The sequence below is a fragment of the Carassius gibelio genome, chromosome B15 (genome assembly GCF_023724105.1).
Source record: "Carassius gibelio isolate Cgi1373 ecotype wild population from Czech Republic chromosome B15, carGib1.2-hapl.c, whole genome shotgun sequence".
Lineage (NCBI taxonomy): Eukaryota > Metazoa > Chordata > Actinopteri > Cypriniformes > Cyprinidae > Carassius > Carassius gibelio.
In genome coordinates this window covers 19410439-19438051 of record NC_068410.1, presented here as the reverse complement: position 1 = coordinate 19438051, position 27613 = coordinate 19410439, and the positions used below count along the sequence as shown (strand labels likewise).

The 27613-nt window shown below is 35.7% G+C and overlaps 1 protein-coding gene across 1 annotated transcript in view; it reads left to right on the top strand.

Annotated features, from left to right (window-relative positions):
* Nucleotides 1-500: 500 nt before the first annotated feature.
* The window catches only part of LOC127972800 (1,4-alpha-glucan-branching enzyme), a 163257-nt gene continuing 136144 nt past the window's right edge, over nucleotides 501-27613 (top strand). The window contains exons 1-2 of the mRNA XM_052576588.1: nucleotides 501-723; nucleotides 27108-27277. Of these exons, the coding sequence (XP_052432548.1) occupies nucleotides 629-723; nucleotides 27108-27277 (265 nt within the window). The 5' untranslated portion in view covers nucleotides 501-628. The remainder of the gene's footprint in view (nucleotides 724-27107; nucleotides 27278-27613) is intronic.

Below are 27613 nucleotides of genomic sequence, written 5' to 3'. Positions count from 1 at the left end.
TATACATACATACATATATATATATATATATATACATACATATATATATACATATATATATATATATATATATATATATATATATATATATACATATATATATATATACATACATATATATATATATATATATATATATATATATACATATATATATATATATATATATATATATATGTATGTATATATATATATATATACATATATATGTATGTATATATATATATATATATATATATATATATATATATATATATATATATATATATATATATATATATATATATATATATATATAATTTAAAACGATTTACATTTGATTGCTTTTATACCGTGTTACATTTACCATGTAAAGAGTAGAAGATCTGTCCTTATCAAAAAAGAAGAGGGTTGAACTTTTTCAAGGGCAAAAACGTCTATGATTCGACTTTCCTCCTCCCCTAAAATCCTCCTCCACCCCTAATCTGAACACTCAGAAAGCCACATCCTCTTATTTTCATGTGGGGAGGGTAAAATAACATGACCCTGACAAATACGGCGCGACACAAACTGCTGCGCATTGCTCCACAGTGAAAGCGGTATTTTAATCGGGAGAGGCGGTTCTCGATTGCTTTGGTCTGACGCGAAGATGGCAGAATCCGAGAACGTTTCCGTTCCTTGCTTGAACTCCCTTCTGGAAATGGACCCCTACCTCAAATCCTTTGAAAAGGACTTCCAGAGGAGGTAAACCGTGCTTTTAATCGTTCTTTGCATCGTGTCGCTGGGTAATGGTCCTGTGCCCGTCCCAAACGCACAATGACACGCATGGCTGTCTGTCAGCCCTCACACCCGGCACTAGGTAGTTGTTTTATTAATTCAGTGTGGTGCCCATTAAGAGACAGCTGCTGGATGCTCTCTGCCTCTGTGTAAAAGTGCTGCGTGCCCTAACTTACTGAATATGTAAATATGGACATCTAATGGTTTCCGTGGAAGCTTGATGCCGATGACCGTTCACATCTCACAATGAGATAACGCTGCTTTAAGACAGTAGAAGAAAACTTTTTGTCTCGATTTTGGGCATAACAACAACAATGCTACTACTACTTAAAAATTCTGCCAACACAAACGAAATAATAATATGATTATTATTTTGCGATGTGAAACATCTTCCATGTTTTGACACCCCACACCCCCTTATGCATGTGCTCCCTTAACAGGTGCTTTCTCCAAGAGGGTCTGGCTGCAGACTTGCACTTGCACTCTCAGACTTGCATTCTCAGACACTTGCACTTCCGCTAGTGACATCACTTGCAGTCTTTATTTTTTATTTAGTTGAATTTTTTATTACTTTTTGTTTGAATTTCCCAACTTTTTATAAATAAATCAATAAATAGATAAAAAAAAAAAAACAAACAAAAAAACAAACAAACAAACAAACAAAAAACACTGCAAGTGATGTCCTAGCGGAAGCACAAGTGTCTGAAAGTGCAAGTCTGCAGCCAGACCCTTCTCGCTTGTTCCAATATATTTTCATCATAGAAATCAGGGCAGTTTGGGTATTAAATACATATTTTTGCATATATATATATATATATATATAATAATTTTATTTTATCCTCCCTTACATGTTTATTAAAAGGGTGTAATCACACTAGCCAGTTTGAACCGTGCCCGGGACTTTGCAGTTTTTAGTTTTTATGCGTTTTGCACCTCTGCCGTAGACCAAAGCCACCTTTCCCTGCCATGTTGGTTTTGGAGCGTCGCAAAACCGTGACGCAACGCGTCCTTTTCCGTGCTCCGGCACGGTTAGCGCTCACACTGCATGCGAACCGCACCCGAGTCCAACTGAACCGTGCCCTGGCCCACCTCTTCCAAGCGGGCCAGGGCCGGCCAATCGAGCCGCGCCCGGGCACGATTCGGAGCACTCACACTAGTCAAACGAACCGCGCTTTGGTGGTCAAACGCACCCGGACACGGTTCAAACTGGCTAGTGTGAGTACACCCTAAGGCACCCTAGTCATACTTTTTCTTTTAAGCAAAATACTGTACAAAAACGTTAAAAGGTTTACAAAAATATATATTTTGAAGAATGTTGGTAAAAAAATAAAAATAAAAGATAAAAAAAGATTGAATCAGTCATCTGTTTTATTATTATTATTCTTTTTATTTATTTATTTATTTTTGCTCCAGAAGCTTCAGAAGTTTACTTTGAATTAAAAAACTTATATATTGATCGATTTACTTATTTTTATTTATTTATTTATTTTTTGTTTGTGTAACCAAAATAAGGATAAAAAATGGGACGTTTAATTAAATGCACTGGAACTCTTATTTTAAAATGCCTATGCTTTATCAGTGCTGGCTTTGACATTATCATAATTCACTAACAGCCATTGTAAATACCTTTTAAAGTTCAGATACCTATATTTAGTCCAGAGGTGGAAAGAGTACTGAAAATTTGTACTCAAGTACAAGTATAAGTAGTTGCTAAAATAATACTCAATTACAAGTAAAAGTACTGGTGTTAAAAATCTACTTAAGTAAAAGTACAAAGTACCCCTCTCAAAAACTACTCGAGTACTAATTACTTTTTAGCCGGTGATATTTATTGAATCAACATCAAATCCATTGAATCAAATCAGAAATATGAATGGATCAAACACAGGCAATTTGTGTTTTATACAAATAAACACGTATAAGCCCAGTAATGTGTTCTGAATGTTAAATGATTTTTAAACATGTATAAACAGTATGAACTTTTAACTGCAAACCAACAACTGGGCAAAGGCCTTAAAAACTCTAGGACATTTCATTTTCTGAACCTTTTGTTCAGTTTCAGCAGAAGCTGATTTTCAAAGTTCACAGAGTCTATCCGGCTTCGTTTGGATGTGAAAAGTAGACCTGCACAGCTAAAAAGCCGTTCACATGCAGCAGAGGCAGGCAGAGCGGTGTTTAACTTCAGAGACAGCTTCTTGATTGCTGGGAAGGAATGAAGCAGCTCCATGTTGTCCGAGGCACATGCAAGGTAACCATCAAGCTCAAATGGACTTGGCAACGTTTTGGAGAGTGGTCTGGAGAAGAAATCTTCATCATCAGATGACTCTCTTTGAAGTTCACCCTCATTCTTTGAAGTTTCAAGATGTTGTTTCAAGTATGTCAAGGCTGTAATTTGAAAAAAATTACTTAAATTTATGGGAGAATTTTTGTACACCCACACTTAAATTATCTAAATCACTTTTATACTTTAACAACAACATTTTAGGCCTGCCATGACAGATATGTTATAAAAGTATGCATGCTTATACAGGTGTGCAGTTAAAGGCCCAAATGAGATCATATAAATTTGAAATTACCAGCTTCTATAACATCTGCTCTGTCAGTCCAGGAGGTCTTGAACTTGGGTATGAGGACTGCAGCAGCAGCCAATTCTGGATCCTCCATCATCTGTCCAAAACGCTTATGCAGGCCATTTTGCAGGGCTCTGATGAGTGGTGTGCAGGTCTTGCTTGATATCTCTAGTCTGTTGAGTTTGGATAGAAGCTGGTGGATTACTGGCAGCAGCTATCCCATGTAAACACTGGACTCTGACTGGAGGATGTTTGAAGCTTTCATCAGTGGCTTCATGGTGATGCTATACTCCCGGAGGAATGCAACTTCTGCAGGACTCAACCTGGAAGATAAAACATGTTTATAACAAACAACTAAGCCACATCATGACTATAGGGAAAGACTGCATTCATGGTAACTAATATTACTCACATTTTCACCTTGAGTTCGTCACATACACCCCTAATGGAATCTTCACCTTTCTCATCAATGATGCGTATAATTCTTTCAGTGGCAAGACAGGTGGAATTCCAACGTGTTGCATTGGGGCGAATGATCTGTAGCCCACACTTGTCCTCTACCACTTCACTAGCCAAATGAGATCGCCCAGTTTTGTTCCAAATGGCCTGGCATTTTGCAAATGTTGCACAAAAAAGCCTCTTGTAGGTGTCATTCATGGCCTCTGCAAGGGAAGCATCAGTTGTTGCCACAAGATTTAGCAAGTGACATGCACATCGTTGATGAGGGGGTAGTTGATATTCCATACCAGAGTCTTCATCAAGGATTGTACTTGCATCATGATACTCAATATGGTCACTTGCGTCAAGAGCATCCATGTCTTCTTCATCGTCATCTACCTCTGCATCTTTCTGCATTCCGAACACATGGAAAGCTTTGAGGAAGTTGGATCCACTATCGGTTGTGGTCCTTACTACTTTGTCTCTAATCTTGTATTGACAATGGACATCATCAAGAGCACCAGCAATCACGTCAAATGTGTGAGACCCCCTTAATCTTTTGCATGCTAGTGCTGCAGATCTTCTTTCTAAGGTCTCCTCATTAATCCAGTGGCAAGTTACACCAAGGTAACTTTTCTGATGAGCTGACCAACAATCTGTGGTGGTTGCAACAAATTTGGCTTTACCCAATTCTGCAATCAAAGTCTTCTTCATGTCGTCAGCAGCATCACAGATTCTGGTACGGACGGTGGATCTGGAGATGACTTTGGCTTGAGGTTGCAGTGTGGTAATTAATTCTTTGAAAGCTGGCTGTTCTACCACTGTAAATGGCTGTACACTTTCACATATAAAATTGATGATTAGCTTGTCAACAGTTGTTTGAGGGACACGTTTGCTTGCAGCTGCCAACATCACATCTGGTAACTTGGCTTGCTTACTTGATGAGAGCTTGTTTGGTGTGGCTGTGGTCTTACGTTGACTACGTGCTGCTGCTGTCACAATGTCATTGTACTGATCAATCTTTGATGGATGTTTCCTCTGAAAAGATAAAGGAAGTATACAAAGGAAATTATATTACTTCATATCATTTCTTCATATAATTTTTATGGGAATCAAGTTATAAAAATGGTCTATTATTATTATTATTATTAATGAATTATGATGCAACAGAAATAAGCTTGTTGTTTTTTTTTTAATTATAAACAATTTTTTAAAAATATTTTTTTTTTTACATTTAAAAAAAGCTGACTTGACAAGAAAGCTTTCCAAAAGTACCCTACTAATATTTCAAAAGTTATCAGCATTTAGCACTGACACATGCGCAATCTAGACAGGCTGTCAATCAGTTGCACTGTTATGCAAGTGGGTCGCGGCAAGAGACTGTTTTTATTAAAGAGTCATTATTAGACCGTTTATTATAAGCATAAAACACGGATTCAAAATGAATTAAACAATTTGTTGACAATAACATAAAATTTAACTTTGACCGCCACTTTAAAATGCTAAATCTTTTTTCACGGTCTATGTGCTCGTCACCTATAACGCTGAAGCTCATGTTTCAAGTGTTGTTTTTAGTCAAATTATCGTGAGGTCTACCCAACATTAAAAACGAAAACAACTATCACATAAATATAGTTATAAGTCTTCTTACCATAATGTGTTTTTTGAGATTAGAGGCTGAAGTCTTGTAAGCTGAGCTCCTCCAGGTGCGGCCATGTGCACTCGTCATCATCCGGTATTTCTTCGGAATTCAGCGTCTCGAATTTCCATGTCCATAACGCCAAAGATATACTTTCTTTGATAACACTAAAATACACCTTCACAGTGAAGGACGTGCGAGGACGAATGGATCTCCAAAAACCGGGCTTTTTTCCCGGTCCAAATACAAGGGTTTTTATTGGCCCGCCCACGATCAGTTATTTCTATTGGATATCCAAATACTGGTCAAATATTTGAATATTAATTTAATTCAAATTGTACAAGTACTTAGTAACGAATGTGATTTTTAAAGTAGCGAAGTACATTACTTAACTTAATTTGTACTTAAGTACAAGGAAAATTACAGACTTAAAAATATACTCATAAAAGTACAAGTACACGAAAAAACTACTTAATTACAGTAACGTGAGTAGTTGTAATTCGTTACTTCCACCTCTGATTTAGTCTCAAATGCTTGTGAAATGATTGCACTGTTGACCCTGTGTAGCCAGGGCCGGTGTTCCCTATGGCCCTTCTCAGCACTGGCACTGTAATGAGATCATGTGACAACACAATACTGTAACATACAATACTGTTTGCATTTCTCACTTAATCTTTTATTTATTGTTTTACATCAGCAGTACTGCTTAGTGTGCAGTACACCACTATTCCATTGATAGCCGCACAAGCATGCTGAAAATGAATGGAAAGAGAAATGTTATTAGAATCAGAATCAGAATCAGAATGAGCTTTATTGCCAGGTATGTTTACACATACGAGGAATTTGTTTTCGTGACAGAAGCTCCGCAGTACAACAGAATGACAGCGACAGAACATAAAACACATAATAAAAGAATAAAAAATACAAATAAGTAGATAGTGAATGACAATATACAAATGACAATTGTAGGCAGGTATATTACAAAATGAAGTTATGTATGTACATATATATTGTGTGCAAGATTTAAGTGTATACTAAGTATGTGTGTTAGATAAATAAAGTGTGTGTGTATATAAATATAAAGTGTAGTGTGTTCGCCGTTATTATCAGCTGTTCATAAGATGGATTGCCTGAGGGAAGAAACTGGTCCTGTGTCTGGTCGTTCTAGTGCTCAGTGCTCTGTAGCGTCGACCAGATGGCAACAGTTCAAAGAGGGAGTGTGCTGGACGTGAGGGGTCCAGAGTGATTTTGACAGCCCTTTTTCTCACTCTGGATAAGTACAGTTCTTGAATAGATGGGAGAGTTGAACCGATGATTCGCTCAGCAGTCCGGACTACCCTCTGTAGTCTTCTGAGGTCAGATTTAGAAGCTGAGCTGAACCAGACAGTTACTGAAGTGCAGAGGATGGATTCAATGATGGTGGAGTAGAACTGTTTCAGCAGCTCCTGTGGCAGGTTAAACTTCCTCAGCTGGCGGAGGAAGTACAACCTCTGCTGGGCCTTTTTCACAATGGAGTCAATGTGAATGTCCCACTTCAGGTCCTGAGAGATGGTGGTACCCAGGAACCTGAATGACTCCACTGCAGTCACAGTGCTGTTCATGATGGTGAGTGGGGGGAGTGCAGAGGGGTCTCTCCTGAAGTCCACGATCATCTCCACTGTTTTGAGCGTGTTAAGCTCCAGGTTGTTGAGACTGCACCAGACAGCCAGCTCTTTTACCTCCTGTCTGTAAGCAGACTCGTCACCGTCCTGAATGAGGCCGATGAGTGTGGTGTCATCTGCAAACTTCAGGAGCTTGACAGAGGGGTCCTTAGATGTGCAATCGTTGGTGTACATGGAGAAGAGCAGTGGGGAGAGAACGCAGCCCTGGGGAGCTCCGGTGCTGATTGTACGGGTGCTGGATGTGTATTTTCCCAACCTCACTAGCTGCTGCCTGTCTGTCAGGAAGCTGTTGATCCACTGACAGACGGAGGTGGGCACGGAGAGCTGATTTAGTTTGGGCAGGAGGAGGTTTGGGATGATCGTGTTATTAGGCCGCACTTATCAATAGATAAAGACATGCATAAAGATGACTTGGGGTGACCACCTTGAATATCTAATTATAATGTCACTCATTATTATAGTTACAGTTTAACAGAGTTATATTTGAGTATATAAACAGTGACGCACAATTGGTACTTCAGCTTCTGATTGCTTATGCCTGGAGGCTTCGAGTGCACTGTTCAAATTAGATGGCACTTAATTGCAATCCAGTGAGTGGCACTGTCAGCAGCCGTACGCTCACCACTCGTCACTTTAATACATGGTATTCAGGGTCGTATGGTACCGTCTTTACATTTGATTATAATGATAACAATGCTTAATTGCATTGTTGCATGCATTAAGTGTGCATAGCACAGTCTGCATAATCATGACTCCACATTCTTCATTCATTAGTGCCACAGAGACCACTGACAAGTGAAATGGAGTTCTTCATTATCATTTTAATTAACACCAAAGTCTTGAGGGGTAGCCATCGAGGTATCTGAAAACATGGTACATGGTTTCTAATTTTACCCCTCTCTGTGGAACTGGTTTCGAAAGTGGAATAATGTTGTGTGAAATGTGTGTCACGGATTGACTGAGTAAAACCACATGGGATGCAGGAAACTCAGATTATTAAGGAAGCCTCTACTCTTCTTAGCATGTTCCATAAAACTCTTTTGAAATAAAGGTTAATAACATTTCAGATTTCTGGGCTACTTTCATTTGCTCTGAGTGAGAGAGGCCATAGGAATGGGAAATAGCAAATGAAATCTCTTTAATATCTCAATTGTTTCTTGATTGCAGTGATAATTATAAAGAATAAATTGAGAACTTTGTTTAAGCTACTTATCTATAGAAGTCAGTTTCTGCCACATAAGAACAACAACAAAAAATCATTATGACGTAAATGGCATAGATAATGCAAAATGATGAGAGAATTCAAATTGAAGACAAAAAAAGTCACAGTAATGATAAACAATGTCAAAATAAGGAAATTAAAGTGGTATAATAATGAAAATTCACAGTTATGAGCTAAAGTCAAAATTATAAGATGTAAAAGTCGAAATTAAGACTCGGAAAAGTCTAAATTATTAGATGAATACTCAAAATTATATGAAAAAGTTGATATTAGGATATTAAAATGACATAATGAGATAAAGTCAGTAATGAACTAAAGTCAACATTTGAGATAAAATGTCGAATTAAGGATAAAATTATGAGAAAAAATAGGAAATTAAATGTCAAACTATTGAAGTGGTAAGTCATAATCATAAAAAAAAAGTTCCAAATTAAGATAAAGTGTCATTAGTTTCAATTGACAGTCAGAATTATGAGAGAAAAATCTTAATTATGACAAAGAAATGAAACTCTGAATTCATAATTGATTTTTATTTAATAAATATATAACTTATTTTGATTTATCCCCCCCCCCCCTCTCTCTCTCTCTCTCTATATATATATATATATATATATATATAAACTTTATCCACGTGAATTTTAAATGCAAATGTTTCAGTTTTTATTGTTATCTTAGGCAAAACGTCTAAATAAAAAAGAAATAAGAATTTTTAAATGTTGCAAGCCAGATTCAATCTTGCATTAGCCTCATGTGCACCACAGTTCCATATCTCAACTGACTGTTATTTTGCTACAGCTCCAACATCTGAGAGTCGCTGAGTGATAAGTCCACCAGGTCTCCTGACCGTCTGTATTTAAGCAATGCAGTTTGTTGTGGGAGTTGAATGAACATTAGGTGGGAGTGAAGTAAGATGAACTTTGTTTTATTGGTTTTTGGTGGTGAAATGCTGTTATTGAGTTAATATGGTTTGCAAAGGGTCATGATCTGATGAACAAACACTCTAATAGGATGAACAAATATGCGGTGCATGTGCTGTTTTAGCAGAGGCTAATTATTTACATGTTGCCCTGAATATCAGTAGTCAACATGGACAAACATAGCTGGCAGAAGCTGTTTTTCATATGCTTTCTCATAAATATTTATCCAGTTCCCCTTGCTAGCATAAGTAATGAGATGATGCAAACTTATGAGCAGTGAAAGTGTAAAACAATGAAACAACATGGAGATTTTGTCCAGGAACAACACAAAAGTTACACACTTAAGGGTTTAATATCTAAAGTCAGCAAGAACCTCAAGTTGTGATTGATTTAAATTCAGTAAAATCTTATTTGTGAAACTAAATATTCAATGAGAAAAAGAGGTGGCAGGGCTTGATTTTGCTCACCGCCTTGACATCTTGAGCCGACTGACAGACTTGGTGCTTAGTGCAAAATATTATGAAGACAGATTTATTTTTTGTTGATTAACTTTCGTAATTATAACAGTTGAACGTTTTTTTTCTTTTTGTTTTGTTTTTTTAAAGCCGATTCTAATATCTTGGAAAGCAGGGTGGCTGATGGCCGATTTAAAGCAGATATAATTTTAAGAAATTTGAAATAATTTGAAAAATTAACATGCTTATACTTTAAATGACAATGTATTTTTCACACACACACAAAAAAAAAAACGAATATATTTATTAAAAATAGAATTAAAAAGGAAGTAAACACTGTAACTGAACAGGGCACTCAAAGTTTGTGTGCATTGGGAATCACATTTTTCTAAAATAAAGGTAACACTCATTTTACATACAGCACACAGTGAAAATGACATGGATATGACATTGGGCAAATCATGAAGAGCAACATAATTTGAAATCATGAGTTTAAAGTTTGTCGATCGCGCGTCTCTGTGAAGCTGAACTCTCCTCCTGTCTGTATTAAATTCACACCAATCATCACGCAGAGTACACACGATCATGCAGGATACAAATACAAATGCACACTTCTTAAGATCTCACAGCTTGATTCGACTAAGTTTGCAAGGTTTTTGAAATTAGATGTTCATTAGTCAATCAAAGATTTGTTTAAATTATGTAAATGCATGTTTGCTGAATGCTGACGGCAAACGAGAATGTATTATAATGTTTGCCTTTCTATTACTAACAATATTAAAGCAATCATAACAATATTAAAGCAATACTTTTTTGTATACATTAATTTTTTTTTGTTTAACCGTTCTAGTTGATTAATAGACAGACTTCTGTCTGTGGACCGAACTGTTATTGACGACAACAAACAAGAGCGAGAATGTAAGCACTGTGTGTTCAGATGCACCATCTAAATAAAAGTCCCGCCACGAATGCACCGACCAAACAGAAAAACTTATCGTCCGATGTCGATATTTGAAAAATGCCTTGGCGATATATCAGTCGACCACTTGTTATAAGTTATTAGATAAAAAGCTGATATAGAAATAAAAAAGCAAATATGACAAAAATTAGATAAAAAGTCAAATTATATGCTAAAGAGTCATAATTGTGACATACAGTTCGAAATTCGCATACAAAGTTGAAATTGAAGTTAAAATAATGAGATAAAACGTTGAAATTTAGAGAAAACCAATTTTGAGAAAAAATTATTATTACAGGATATAAAGTCAAATTATGGGATAACGAGTCATAATTGTGGCATACAATTCAAAATTGAAATACAACGTTGAAACTGAAGTTGAAATTATGAGATAAAACGTTGAAATTGACAGAAAACCAATTTTGAGAAAAATTGATGATTAGATATGAAATCAAATTTTAGGATAAAGAATGATAATTTTAGCATTAAAATTTCTGACAAAAAAGTAATGATTACAAGATAAAAAGGAAAAATTATGAGATGAAAAGTTGAAATTGACATAAAAGGCCATTCTGACAAAAAGTAATGATTATTAGATAAAATGTCATTGTGAGATAAAGAGTAATAATTTTGACATACAATTTAAAATTCACAAAATGTTAAAACTGACATTAAAAGCAATTCTGACAAAAAGTCATTATTATGAGATGAAGGCAAAATTATGAGATAAAATTGCCAAAGCAATTATTTTTTGAAAAAGTCATTATTAGATTAAAAGTCAAGTTAAGAGATAAATAGTCAAAATTGTGACATGATATTCACAAAAAAAAAGTTTAAATTATGAGATAAAAACTTGTCTAGAGACATGACACATTGTTGCTGAATGTTTATAAATTCAGATAAATGAAATATACCATTTATGATATATGATATTATGATATATATGTATATGTATGTATATGTGTGTATATATGTATATATATGTATATACATACATACATATACACCGGTATATAAAATTTGAACTTGTTTGTCTCTCTCAGTAGTCTGGTGTTTTTGCGGAGTAAGTGTTTTTTGGTGTGTGTTTATGAGGTGACTGGGTCACACTGAACACACATTTATGTGTCAGTGTCAAAGCACATTCCAGCAGCAGCACACCTTCTGTGGACTCCAGGGAGCCCCGGGCGAGCTTCACACACCTGTCTGGCCCCTGAAAACCCCTCTACTCCCCATAAATAATTGTACATAGGCAGGTGCCAGCGCAATAGCGGCTCACCTCTTGATCAAACCCAGTGTCAGAGGTCCCTGAGCAACAGGATTGTTTCTTATGAGTGCAAGCATCAAAATCAACAAGGTCTTGAGGGCATCTCTGAATCACATGTGCATTAACAGAGGGCATGAAGTGTCAGGAATTCAGATGACTACAGATACTCAGAAAACTTCAAACTGGGATTGATATGTGTTGCTCTGAAAACTTGTTCTCCCAGCTTTAGAAAGAGTTGTGAGTAACTTCTTAAACATTTTAGATTGTGATTTGTTTGTGCACAAAGCAGAACAATAGCCTCCTTTTATGCCTTGAAGTGACAGATTTTTGATTTTGCAATATTTCATTTTGTCTTGTGTCGGCCAGATTTTTGTCTTGGACGCTTTGTGTGACTCTTTGATGTTTAACTTTTATGTTTTGGAGAGAAAAAGCAGTTTGTGTGTAGTTACCCAACAGTCAGTATCGCCAAAGTGTAAACTCGGAGGTTGACCACAAAGGCTTAGGGTGGCATTTGGGACAAGCCCAAAGTAATAACAAATTTTTTTAATGTTCCTAAGTATAAATAGCAAACATGTTCTCCCGTTATGCCCAAAATAAAAAAATAATATCAGTGAATTTGTCCAGATAGGAGTTTAGAGAATGGTGATGTTAGACCACAGGTGCACCTGGAGGTCTGGAAGTCCTACACTAATGAAAAAACATGCCTTACATTTACTTTTTTTTTTTTCAGGAGTTGAATGATGCTATTTTGATATATTTTTTTTCCATTAAGACTTCCATGAAAATTAACAACAAGTTCACCCAAAAATTCACATAGGAAAATAGATTTATTTATCATATATAAATTAAAAACATACATTTATCAGTCTAACACATCCTTGCTGAATAAAAATATTAATTTCTTTCAATTCAATTAAAAACAAAAATACTGATCCCAAACATTTGAAAGGCAATTTAAGTGAATCAATTTAAAAAATAATTTTATTCAACAAGGATGCATTGATTTGGTTAAATGCTGAAACAAACAAACAGACAAAAATGTTAGGTTCCATAAAAATATGAAGCAACACAACTGTTTTCAACATTGATAATAAGAAATAGCCTAATTCCTTATCGCCAAATCTATGGAAGCATACAGGTAGCAAAATTCATTTTGAAGTGTAATATGCAAAATTAAAATACAATATGTAAAATGGCAATGTATTTCTGTATTTAAATGTACATTTTCCCATACATATATGCAACATTTTGTGCAAAATAAAAATTCAATTATATCATTTACATTTGCCATTTCCTACACTAGTTTTAATATGTATATTAAAAACATTTTAATGCTTTATACGTTACATTTAAAAATACATTTTAAATTAAATTTTTTTTACCCAAATTGATTAGATATGTTTAACATGCACAAGCAAAAACTGTAACAAAATTTTAATTTAAATACCTTTTTTTTCTAAATGCAAAAAAGGTAGGACACTTGGGTTTGCATTTTCATCGTGATACCGCAAGATATTTGTAACAAAATGCAGTGTGAATTTCAAAATGCATTCTATGCCAAAGGTAACAAAATGGTGATTTAAATGTCTTTTATTTTTCTTAAAAGCATTGACACTTCAATCATTGTCAATCATTACATCTAGGGTTGTAACGGTATGAGATTTTCACGGTATGATAATCGTTTCAGAAAATACCGCGGTTATATACGGTTTCACGGTATTAAACAATCAAAACATTTTTTTTTTGGGTGGTTGAACGAATGTTTGAAAGTAGGGATGCAAAATATCCATTAATTCCATAATCGATTGTCGTTTAAATTAACAATCAATTTATCTATTAATCGTTAACCATAATGCTGCAAAATGGATCTATTGCAGGCAGCAGTCACTGGCATGACAGAATGTGCTAAAGCCACACACACATAGACACAAAACGCTTTCTCACTTGAATTAAAGGGGGCTTTTATCTGAATAAAATGCTAGTACAAGGATTATAAAATGAATAGATGTGATTAGGATTATTTTATTATTTCATATGAAGAGAATGACTTTCCTATCCTGCACAAAGACCGCGGAACGTGCCTCTTTACATGGTTTTGTTGTGCTCGTTCTTGTATTTTAAAACACAATTACAATGTTTTCAACTGACATTATGGCATTTTAAAATAAAATGATCTCAAATGTAACTGTGGCACGCGTGTGAGTGCGCTATGCATTAAGTGAACCGCATCCATCGGCGCTGCTGCAGCAAAACACTGTTGCAGCAAAACACTGTTGCTCACATTAATTTGATCCTGCTGGATTCTGTTCTAGAAAATGTCAGATTTAGAATTTTTGCATTCCGGTAGGCCTAACCTATTTGTTTTAAAAAAATCAAGCATACAGCATACGGTGCATTAGGTCATGACAGCGCGTGCGTGTAGACGAGGACGAGCGAGCGCGGATTTGACTAGATTTAGTCATTTCTCATTCTGCACAAATCCAAATGTTTCCATATTTGCAATGTATCTGAATGTTAAACTATTATTTATAATGTAAACTACTTACGCATTTGCACATACACAGAAAAGATGATCCTCTTCATATGAGCCAAACCATCCTTGGGACAGCAGAGAGGACCGGTGTATGGTCTATTTAAACTGACCAGTATAACATTTTAAATGTTTAGTTGACTGTATTTTATTTTGATAATGAACAGACTGCGATGTAACTTTGAATCGCCTGAATATACGTGTGCTCCAGGCTCCGATGCGATCGAAACAGCTGAGACAGAGAGAGAGAAAAAAAACACAGGGTTAGGAAAATGTTAGATGACCATGCCTCTGCCGTTCGAGATATATCCTTCATTAATGTGGCTTAAATTCTTCTGGTTTACTGGTTTCTTTTCTTAAATCTTCTAATTTCGCAGGTTTATTTTAGTATCTTTCACTTTTAATCGCATCTCTTAGGCTACTGTGTGTGGTAAACATGGGAAGGAAAGATTTCATGAATTAATAATTGGTTAGATTTATTAATTTGTTCCCTTATTTCAGTTAAATCATGGGTTATTTAGGGAACAAAATTAACGAAACATGGACAATTGCCACAAATTAATAAGTAGAAACGAGTGCAGAGTGCAGTTATCTGATGAAATGACTACATTTCTATTGCTTTTCATGTTGAATGAATTTTGTGTTCTTTCTATTATAATGTACTTTTAAAGTTTAAATCACATTAAAAGCTTAATTAGTACACTGTGAATGAATGATGATACGGTCAATGTAACTCACAGCCGCTCGTACATGTTCTGTGCATGAGCCGCACCCAGCCCAACATTACATCAGTTTACCTTTATCAGCCTTAATCGATCAATGTCTTATAGTGTATTATTTTATTTTTAATTTGTCTATGGGTGAAATATGCCATTGTACCATGAAAGAGGTCTTAAAATGGTGGCAAATGTGGCAAGACTTAGAGTTAAACTATTCCTTTGTTCTTCTCTTGTATATTTTGGCAGCCGTTTCATAATTTCTCTAAAAATAATTTCATGTACCCTCAAACTTTCTTTTGACACAGTTTTACAAAGACTGCTGGGAAAACCCAGCCTTCTGTTTTGTAGACTGTGTCTCATTGCATTCTCTCAGCTGATTCTGAAAGAGCATGGAATGCAGTCTGATTTGGTCTCCATCTGGGACTGATATTTCCCATCAGTCTTACTCTGACAGTTACTCAGCCAACTGTACATTTGTGAGAACAAGCTCTTGAAACTAAATGAACAAATGGTGGGGAAAGTCTGAAGGTCAATGGGTCACACACCCTCCATTCTGCATGATATTGGCGCAATGTGTCACAGCTCCAAGGTGGTTAACCAGAATATTCTTGGTTCGAATCCAAATCTAGTAGGAACTCTGGGATATTGGCCTCGTAGTGGGTTATGCCCTTGAACAAGGCACTTAATCCAGAACTGATTGCTGCATCATGGGGCTTGTGTCAATACTTGTTTCACTTTCTAACAAAAGCTGCTTGAAAGAAATCAGAAACATGATAATTTACAATAATTTCATCTATTTAATAAATTAATCAACACATTATATCACTTATTACAAGCAACCTAAAAAGCTCACACTGTACATCTGAATGTTGTATCTGTCTAATAAATTAAATTTCATTCATTTTTAATTTAATCATCTTTAACTGTTGTTGAAATATACAATATTGTCTTAATTTAGACATTTGATTGAACCAGAAACTGATTCCAAAAAAGAAAAGGAATGAATTATACAGGGTCTACAAGCCAATAGGGCTGTGAATTGCCAATAATCTGGCAATACGATACATATCACGATACAGGGGTTTGCGATACAATATGTTGCAATACTGTCAGCAAGGCGATATATTGGGATATTTCTTATTTTAGGAATAGGATATATTTTTAGGATAGCTGTCTTTGTTCTTTAGGAAAGAAAATTTGTGAATCGTTACACCCCTATTTGCTAATGATATGAAAAGCGCAGTTTGATGGAATTGATTACGTGTTTGTGACAGTAGGAAACTAGTGGTTTCAAGCCAGACTTACTACAATATACTGTAGTTTAAATGAGAAACTGAAAATGCTCAGAAATGATGCATTTTCGCATAGTTTGTCTTTAAGCATATTAAAGGCAAACGGACATAATGTTTAAAGCTTTATTTTCTATGCAGTTATTAAAAACTAAATTCTAAAAAGTTTGTTAGAAAGTTCAGTTAAAAGTATAATCCTTGACAGATTCTTAAATTAAAGATAGCCTATGATAATTTGTTAGTGTGATTCATCAGGCTCTTTTTGTTTAGTACTAGTGCCTGCTGATGACGTTATGATGAGTAAATTGGTGTCATCATTGTACAGTCTACATACGGGTTGTACTCAAGTTCATTAGGTTTATGTTGCACAGTGTGATCTGCAAATGATCTTATAGGATTGCTAAGATCATGCAGTGTGTAGAAGGCTTACAGCTGAATAGATCTGTGTGTTCACTCCTGGCCTTCATATTTATTTGCAACGTGATCTCATGAGAATACGTGTGTATTTTTACGTTAAATGTGGTTCTACCACACGTACATTTACTTACGTTTTCATGGACATAAAAACGTACAACGTATTTATAGCAGTAAAACGTACAAATACTTACGTGTTAGCAGCTAAAAAAACGTAAATATTCTAATGTAAAGTGTGAATTTATATGAATTCCCATATATTAATATTAAAATCGTGGCTTTAATGATTTAAATCTGTTGTATTTAAATTGTCATATCAATAAATATTTTTATTGAATTTATTGAAAGCAGTTTACTCATCTACTTAATAGGAAATAATATTTCTGTGCATGCTGCAAACCATAGATACACAAAAGCACAGCATAAAATTACAAATCACATCCATTTTATTTGTTTGCTGTACTCCATATCTTTAGAATCCAGATGTTTGCAAGGAAAATATCCATATCAATCGATCTTCATCTTCATTCTCAGCAACAGCGTCCGTCACAGTCAAAGCCCGCACTTATTATGATTCGAATTTGAAAATAGCGCCAGTGAGTGCGCCACAGGAACGTTACGACATGGTTTACACCACTGATGTCGAACTCTCGTTGGTTCTCACATAATTCGTCACAGATTGCGACATGTCGTGTTTCAGTTGATAGACATTTGAAATCAGTACTGCGCCAGTGCACCTTCACGGAGAGAAGACAGATTCATAATTTCACGGATTAATAAATTAAATTCTGCTCTGTACCCTATAAAAACGACTACCTCCAGAGAGGATTGTGACTGGAACTCATTATCATTTGAACTACTTTTGGTACCACTTTTGATATTTTTTCGCAAAAAATAAATGATTAACATTATGTTTGTTTGTCTGTTATTTGTTTATTTATAACAGTAACGTTATGTAGTTTTAAGAAATGGTTATGGGTAGGTTTAGGGGTAGGTGTAAGATTAACGTTAGTGGCTCAAAATAACGTTTTAATGTTATATTTTTACTAAAATTGTGTTTTATTATGTTTTATTCTTTTAACATTCTGTATAAAATGGGTAGGTTTAGGTTCGGGTGAGGTATAGGGATCTTACATTTATCAAAAAAATATATATAAAAAGGGAAAATATACATAAATATATAAAAAATATAATCTGATACTCATTGAAAAGCAGCTTCATGAGCAAATTTCTATGGATAACTGACTGGTCAGAGAACACGTTCTATCTGTACGTATTTGAGGTTGTTTTTACGTAAATTTCGATATGTATCGAACCTGTAATTGCGTCCAGATAATACGTAAATTACACTGTAAATTCGTAAAGGCACATACGTATTGGACAGTTTTAATTTACGTCTAAATATGTACGTTTTGATTGTGAGATCAGGCTGTTATTTGTTATTATGGATTATGTCCGCTGTGAATTTCCTAAAATCTGGCACACTACAATTTTGGACATGATTTTGTTGTCTAAGTCAAATTTTGGGATTCATAACAGATTTCCTTTGTTGTAGGTAATACTTTGATTTCTTAGCATGAAATGCTAACTGGCTGCCAAGTAATTGCCATTCAGATGAGTGGTAGCCTCTGATGAACTTCTGACAGTGTCAGAAACTTTGGGTCGCTGTCCTAAAATGTGTCTGCCCTGCAACAGCCATCTCTACAAACTCCCTGTTATTCCCAGCCAGCTGTCTCCAGACTTTTGTTTTCAGTGCCAGGCAAAACATTGCCAACATTACTTCAAGGGCTTGTTTGGGTTTGTGTGGTACCATTTCAATTTTGACGATATTAGAATGTGACACAACTGATCATCTAGTCAACCCTGTTAGTCTGCCTCGGCTTTAACTCAAGATCCCACCAGATTTGTGTCATACAATGCGTCAAACAACGAACTTGCAGAGCAGAAAAAAATAAAAATAATAATCTAACAGCAGATGCTCAGCTTTAGAAAGGACATTTCTAGTCTTGTAATTTGCACTCATTATTACTAATAAGCAGGTTTGCTGAAGTTCTGATTCCAGGGTGTTCAGGTTTCGGTTATGACCGTGTTGGAAATCAGTTTCCCATGAAGTCACCTTGACTCTCTGATTGAGATGCAGTTTCGGATCTCTCCTCTAGACTCTTAATCATCTGGGACACGAGCCTGCGGACATGCGGAGAATATCACTGCCTTATGGTGCGGCAGTAGGCCAACCCTCCCTCAGCTCCTCAAACAATGATTTCTTATAATGGCAATGACTCTCATAATCACAGAGCAGCTGAAGTTTGACAGTCTGCATGGACTGGGAGTGGGTCAGATTAATTTCCTTGCAAATAGCTATCAGGTGTTTGCTTTTGTGTTTGCCTTTTGGGAGTCCTGGAACCTGTTACGCTGTAGATGCATTTTATAGGGATACTGATTCAGGGTAAAACCAACATCTTTGAGGGGCCACCTAAGTTGTTTGTTCTCATTTGTTCAGCTCAGGTCTGTGTCCGATTCGATTGCCCTTCAGAAGCCAGTCTTACTTAGACTTAACTTTGCATGCAAGCTAATTTTTTTTAAGGGATTTCACAAACAAATCACGATTCATACTAAAATGTATTCTTTTTTGTACTTTTGTGAGAAGTTCCCCTATTAAAATGTACCTTTAGATAATTAAAATAGCCTTATGCTTTTGCAGAAGTGAAAATATGAAAGTACTAATTAATCATGGTAGTGTAGCAACTTGGCTAGCGGGTTAATCAGTTAGCAGTTAACCTAAGATAGCAGGCTAATTAGCTAGTGGAATGGTACATTGTTTGGAAATGACATCTACAGTATACACACTCCAAAATTTACGGTACAAAAGCAGGGCAGTAGTTTTTAAAAGCTATTAATATAATGTACCTTTATTAATAGTATGCACTTTTTGGGGGTAAATGGTACAAAGTTTTACCTTTTGAAAGGGCACAGTGCCAGTAAACGCTTTTGTATCTTTTCTTCTCACCATTCTTTACAGTATATTCAGTCATTTAACGTGTATAATTTAAAATACATTGTCATATAGTTCTGATGACATATATCTAAGATAGGTAATCAGACATCAAAATGATTTAAAAGAAAAAGAAAAGTTCTATCAGTCAAAATAAATTGCTTTGGGGTCCAAAATGTTATGTGTGATGTGTTTTTAAACAATATAATGCTATTTATTAACTTTTTGTAATATTCGAATGTATTGCAATATGCAATTTTCCCTCTGTTGTCTACTGCTTACTTGTAACTTCTATAATGCTGCATTTTAGTGTAAAATCGTTCATTTTATTCATACCGATGGAAGTCAAGGATGAAGGATGGATTAGTAAGCCAGTAACCTTTTTAAATATGACACTGTTACGGTGCTGTCCGTCTGTGCATTGATTTATGTTAATTTCTTTTAATGTTTGAAAAGAAAAAATGGGTCTTCTCTCTCCAAAAAATGTGTGACACTTGACACTGACTGAATAGGAGCACATTTGTATTCATATCGTAATATTTCTATGCTTGTTATAGTGGTTCGTGAGAGAAAGTTTAAAAAGGCTTAAAACTTTAAAGCCAAATGCCAGAGGTTAAACTGGCTCATTGTGATTTCACATGACAATGAATTCATTTATGAACAGCGAAGTTTGATGGTAACACTTTACGTGAAGATTGTTTTTGTTATGAGTCCTAAGCAATTTTAAAAAATCGCCTAAAAAAAACACATCTGTTCCATCTCTGTTTGATCTTCTAATTATAGCACTCACTATTCTAATTCTAAATCTAACTAGCTTTCTAATCTTTTTCTGTATTCTGTCTGTTTTCTTTTCATTTATAATGAAAAGCTTGCTAACACTAGCTTGCTCTATTCTTTTTCTTTTCTGTCGGATTTCTTTTTATTTATTATATTATTTTAAAAAAACTTGCTACATGTACTGCCTTAAGCTAACTGAGACTTGTTATAGCATTTCTATATCATTGCTCTTTTGTTGATTTTGATTGCTTCCATTGTCCTCATTTGTAAGTCGCTTTGAAAAAAAAAAGTGTCTGCTAAATGTAAAGGTATAAAAATACTGGCAGCACATTTTTTAATGAATATTAACAATGAACAATAGTCGATTTCTAAATTAGCAGTAAACGGCACCTATAATGCAAAATTCACTTTTACACGTTGTTTAAACATAAATGTGTGTTCGCAGTGTGTGTACACGATAAAAAAAAAATTTCTCCATTTTAAAATTCCCATAAATCATAAGCAGTGTCTCAGAGCAAGCCGTTCACAAAATCCCTAAAATGTGACATCATTCTTGATAAGCCACACCCACTACTGTTGAAGGACACTGTTGTATTAACAGATACCCACCCTAAGTGAACCACACACAATCTGCAATGTTTATCTTCACACTAGAGCCTTTAAAAGCAGCATTCAAGTAAGAAGAGTCTTCTTATTGAAGCTATAGACATTATTCAGTCCTGAGCGGTGAGTGATTTTCTGCTTTTATTTTATTGTTTGTGTCGTACTATCAATGTATGATTTGTTTACCAGCGGTTTACCTTCACTGAAATGTTTTTTTGTAACCCATGTGTTTTTAGTGAACAAGAACTTGTGTATTTCACAGTTCAAGCAAAAAAATACTCTTTCCTGATCGTTTTCAATACTCGCAATTCCAACTCCTGACTCACTACAGTGATTTTGACGGAACAAGATTTATACTGCCAAGGGCATGGTAGCTCATACCAAGGGGCATGGTGAGCTGGAAACTGCTTACGTCACGTACCACCGCAAACATCCAATAGGAAAAATCAAATTCAGTAGCCACCATTCAACCTGAAGAGGGCAGTTTTTACACCATATATTGTAGAGAGAGAGGTTGCCGCTCTGTATCAATTGACAAGAAAACAGTTTGTCCACTTACATATTTATGTTTTAGTATTTATGTTTTAGCACACCTCTCACTAGCAATCTTTCTCATGCAAACACTACTAAATGTATAGTTTACCGCATTCCTAAGGGTGAAATCAACCGCAAGCGACCCCGGGGTCCATTCAGCCGCCCAGAGCATGTTTAAGCAGCATCAACTTTTTCAAAAGTGTTAAGAAAATCAAATCATGTCATGGGACATTTGTTTAGAAGGTGTCTGGGATCTAAATGGACACGCCCCAAGTTTTCTGCTTGACCATGCCAGGCCTGTCAGCACCTCAGGCTTAAAGTTCACTTTTGGGATGCAGACAATATTTTGGCTGTTCAGACTGGAACAGCTTGCCCTCTTCATCCTCGGGCACCATCCAAGAGCTTTGGCCTCTTCTTCAACCCATCAACATCTCCAGCAGTGGGCCTGAAGGGGCATCCTGGTTCATATGTCTCTATACTGTTGGATTCCACTAGCCGTTTTTAGCTTTGTTGGTAATTGCTGCTCATTTGCAGAAAGTTGAGCTCAGCTTCATCGCACCATTATTGCTGATGCTGCCGGAAGCCACCAACTCTTATTGAAAACGAATGAGTTCCAGTTGTTTTATTGCAGAAAATCGCCCTGTGTATGAACGCTGTAGGCATTTGAAAGACCGCTGAGAGCTTATCTGTTTAGATTCGGCATTTAATTCTTGCAGCGACGCCATCCAACCAGGGAATCTGATAAGCAGCAGGTGGCAAAGGGGATCTTAAATGCTATTGATTGTTTTGAAGAATGAGAATTAGCCATAAGGTGTTCTCTAGTGTGTTGTGAGGACTTGCGTTTCAAAAGCAGATGTTAAGTCACTGTTAATGTAGAACTGTGTGACAGAAGTATTGGTTGTTCAGGCATAAACAAGTAGAATTCAAGCTTTTTTTAAGCTCTGAAGAACCTTAAGTGATGTATATTAAGGTATATTTTTGCCTCTGTGATGTTAAATGTCATGGCTATTTTCAAGTCATTTGACCCTGTCATTGTCCAAAAAGCTTTTCTATATAACAAATGCAATGATGTATAGATTAATTACAACACTATAAATGCACAGTATACAGTACAAATTTTACATACTGGACGGGATGGGACAAAACCACACAAAATTTCCCCTTACAATGTTTTTCAGTGCTTTTTTTTTTGTTAGCTTGTATGTGCTTCTATACCATACACTGTCAAATAGCTGTCAGAACAGAATGGCTCTGCAGAATCGAACAAGGCGGTATTGACTGACTCACACTTCCTTGATTTGTCTGAGGAAGATCAGGTCTGAAAATGCCTTCTAGATGAGATGGTCTAGAACAACAGGTATAGGTGCCTAAGAATCATAAGTAATCTCTTATGACAGTTTATTGGCTGATGATGGAGAAAGGGAATTTGAGGTCTGTGAGTGCCTGAAGAATAAAGTGACCTCAAAAAGGTCATTCATAGCTTATTGTTAGCACATCAGGTGATTGCTTTATCCACTTCTAGCTAATATTGTGCTGTATTTTCAGGAATTGTGAAATCTTATATCACAGTATGAGTAATTTTATATCACAGTATCCATGTATGCAATGCGGTTCAAAGGTTTGCAGTCAATATTTTTGAAAAATATCAGCAAGTCTAACATTTGATCAAAAATACAATAAAAACAGTAATATTGTGTAAGATTATTACAATTTGAAATTTATTCCAGCCACAGTGATGGCAAAGTTTTATTTTCAGCAGCCATTACTTGAGTTTTCAGTGTGAAGTGATCCTTCGGAAATCATTCTTGTATGCTGATTTGGTGCACACTGTACACAAAACATTTATTATTATTATCAATGCTAAAAGCTGTTGTGCTGTTTAATATTTCTGTGGACAATTAAAATTTGTATTACTTTATTGGCACTTTTTAACAATTGAGTGTATCCTTGTAGAAAATAAAAGTGACTCCAAACATTTGAACAGTAGTGTTTATAGAGTTTATAATTTAACAGATTTGTTCATTATAAGCCATAATGTTTAGCATCAGTGCAAAAAAAATAAATAATAATAATAAAGTCATGTTATAAAACAACTTATATAAACAAAATAAAAACATCTTAAAGTTGCTGTAAGTGTTGGACTGTACTAAATAGAGATGCTTCGATTACCCTCTTTCTCTTCCGATATCGATTCCGATACCTGGGCTTAGTGTACCGAGTACTGATCCGATACCTGGGTGTGTATCTGTATATACAGCTGTATATACTACTAGCCCTGTGTAAATTGCTAGAATTATTTTATGGTGTGCTTCAGACTTATCCCTTAATAAAACATGAACAAATACATGGTGAACTACTGTATTTATTACAGTATTTTTATTATCTGACATGAATTTGACAGTAATATTATTTATTTTCTTAAGCGAAAAAGAACTTCAAATGCAGCCAAAAATCTAACACCACAAACTAAAAAAGGTATTTTAGTTATACAATATAACTGTATAAACTGCAACAAATAAGTGTAGGAATATAAAAAAAATATATATTAATTAGGGCTGTCAAAAATAGAGCGTTAACGACGTTAATTATTTGTTTGTTGTTAATTACGTCAAATTTTTTAACGCATTTCACACATGCGCAGTGTGACAAATTATTCAGGTCAAGAAAGTCTCGTCGATCTCTGAATTCTCAAGATAGTAAAAAACAGCGACGAGCGCCGCGACGAAAACACCGAAGAAGCTTAAGGTTTTACCCCAGTTACTCTCAAATACATTCATGCCAAGCTCGATGAACAGAGACGACTTTGGTAGTTGATACGCTGGAGCTTCTTCCTGTTATAGCATCCTGCGTTTCACACTGTGCATGTGCAGAACGCCTACATGCAATGCAGCGAAAATTACAGCTGTTTGGAAAAGCATTTGCATTTTTACTTGGTTTTACTGGCACTTGAAGCCTTCAGAACGTGAAAATATCGATCCTAAAGTATTGTGGCAGAGCAAATGAACACCTCCCAAAAACAAGAGTGCCCAGAGTGCTGCTTATGTGATGGTGGCGCATGTTTGTGTTTCTGAGTTCATTCTTTCGAGTTTCTCTAAGCATAATTTCATAGATATGTGGCTATATTTAACCACAGGTTCACCTAAAACTCTTACACTCTCTGTAGTTAAATGGCATGGTTTGATATAGTGCTCAGGTAAATTTGATCTAAGTAAATGTTAAACTTTTGAAATTCAGAAAAAAAGAACCACTTATTGATGAATCGATACATGGAAATTATGTATCTGTGTCCTGTTATTTATCTCTTGGTATGCATTTCAGGAAAAAAAAAATGGTTAGGATTCAGGTGTAATTGCAAATAGTGATTAATCCTGATTAATCCACTGAAAATTCTGATTAATTTGATTAAAAATTGTAATCATTTGACAGCCCTAGTATTAATCAGATAATCTCTTTACAACAAAACAAGTAAAAAACAAGCAACCATCTAGCCATAATTATTATTATTAATAGAAACGTTTTATTATCACTATATAGAGACATAGCTAAATCTACTGTAGGCTACAACAGTAGCTTAATATATTGTCAATTTATTCACGTTAAACCAAATATTTATTTTGATGGGTATACCGAGTCGGTAACTTACTACCGGTACTACAGAGATGCTGGTATGATTACATTTTTACATTTTCAGCACCGACTTGGTAGTGAAGTGCCATTACATGTGGCATCCCTAGTCGCCATTTTACTGTCTGGTTGGTCCAGTCTGAAATACTGCTAAACAGCGGACATACTGCTAATGCCTTTTCATTTCTTATTCGCTGCTCTAAACAGGGGTTGCTTGTGGCAACACAGCACAACTTCCTGTGTTTGCAATGCATTCTGAGCAGTGAAGAAAAACCATGCATCAGTTAGGCAAAGCTAACGGTCATAAACCGGTCTTGTTTAAGAAAATGGTATCGGATCGGTATATGGGTTCATGTACTCTCCTATGCCGATGCCAGAATTTGTTGTGGTATCGGTGATATTTCCGATACCAGTATCGGAATCGGAACAACTCTAGTACTAAAGCATAAAAATACCATAATATGTTTGCAAATATTTAAGAAATATGCTAAGTTAACATGATAATCTGAAAAAAAAGAAAAGAAAAGAAACACCATGCTATAGTCAGTTAATCTTCTTTTGAAAATGTGCGTTCTGGGTCGGAATGTCGGCCTCTGTTTTGGTTTGTGGAACCTGCCTATTGCCATTTTACCCCCGGGTTGCAATACCTAGTTCAGCCACTCAGTGTCAAATTTACATAGAGCACCTTTAAATATGTACCGTGGTATAAATAGTTTTGGTCATAAATAGTAAAATCAATCTGCGTTGAAGTGAAGCGAGCTTATTTGTGAACAATAAAATGTGAAGTGAAAGTGAAGTGACATGTGGCCAAATATGGCGACCCATACTCAGAATTTGTGCTCTGCATTTAACCCATCCAAGTGCACACACATGCACACATCGAAGCAGTGGGCAGCCAGTGGGGGAAGAGAGCGCTGTACATTCATTCCTCCCACCTACAATCCCTTCCAGACCTGAGACTCGAACCCATAACCTCCGACTCTCTAACCATTGGGCCACGACTGCCCCCAATATGAAAGGTTCACTACTCAATTGACACAAAGTGTCACATGAGAACAGAGTATAAATGGGGGGAGTACAGAGCCTTATGGTACACCTTTGTTGATGGCCAGAAGGTGGGAGGTGAATTACATCTCCCTTGTAGAAAATCAAGCAGCTGACAGCACTTGGCTGGCTCAGTGCCCATATTTCTGTTTAAGAAGGTGGATGATATTGAAAACAGAAGTGAAGTCAAAGAACAGGATGCATGTTTAGGTGTTTAGTGTCTCCGGGTGATGTAATGTACGGTGTGTCGAAGATGCCGGGTCAGTGGCAACCTCCATCAAGATACATGAGTGGGTGGCTGTTTTCAAATGTGAGCTCAGCTTTGAGATTTTAAAGATGAGCCTAAGGGTAAATGTGGTTCTTCTGCCAAGGGTTGTTCAGTAGGAGGCGTATATAATAATATAAAATATTAACTTATTAAATAATTCAGATGAGGATTTTAAATGCCAAATAAATTGGTTAACAGTCATTCAGATTTCTCTTGGTTTGTTTTTTGTATATTGGGATATACTTGTTTTGTATTTTGCCCATAGCGTCTTTATGGTATGACATATTTATTTACTATGGCTGATGCTCAGAGAAATTAAACGCATTCATGTTTTTGAAGGATTTTCAGCTGTGGAACTTGGTTTAATGTGTGCGATAAAGGATCTATTCTGTCTATGGTTGCTAAGAAGTTTTACTCTGCTTTGTTTTTGAAGGTATGGGCTGTTTGAGAAGCAGCTCACACTCCTTGAGGAGGCCGAAGGAGGCTTTGATCAGTTCACACGCAGCTATAAAAGTTACGGAGTACAGCGGATGCCAGACAACAGCCTCGTCTTTAAGGAGTGGGCCCCGGCCGCCGAGGCTCTGTTCCTCACTGGAGACTTCAGTACGTCTTTTCTCATTCTAAGAACTTTTCCCTAAGCCCTAGGCGCTTGCCATCTTCCCATCGGTTAGTACTGCAGCGATTTTTGTTAGATCTCGAATCCCATTAAAATTAGGCATTAAGCAAAAATACAATATTAAGTTAACTTCAGCCAAAGTTGAAGTTAAGAAGCTAAAGTTCAGCTAAATGGCTCTCTACCCATTCCACATTTAAATATTTTAATAAAAATACAAGCATAATCAATAAATTATTATTTTAATGTAAAAAATAAATAAATAATTACAATTTTATGTTAAAAATGCAACACTATATTGTGTTATGTTATATTATATAATATTA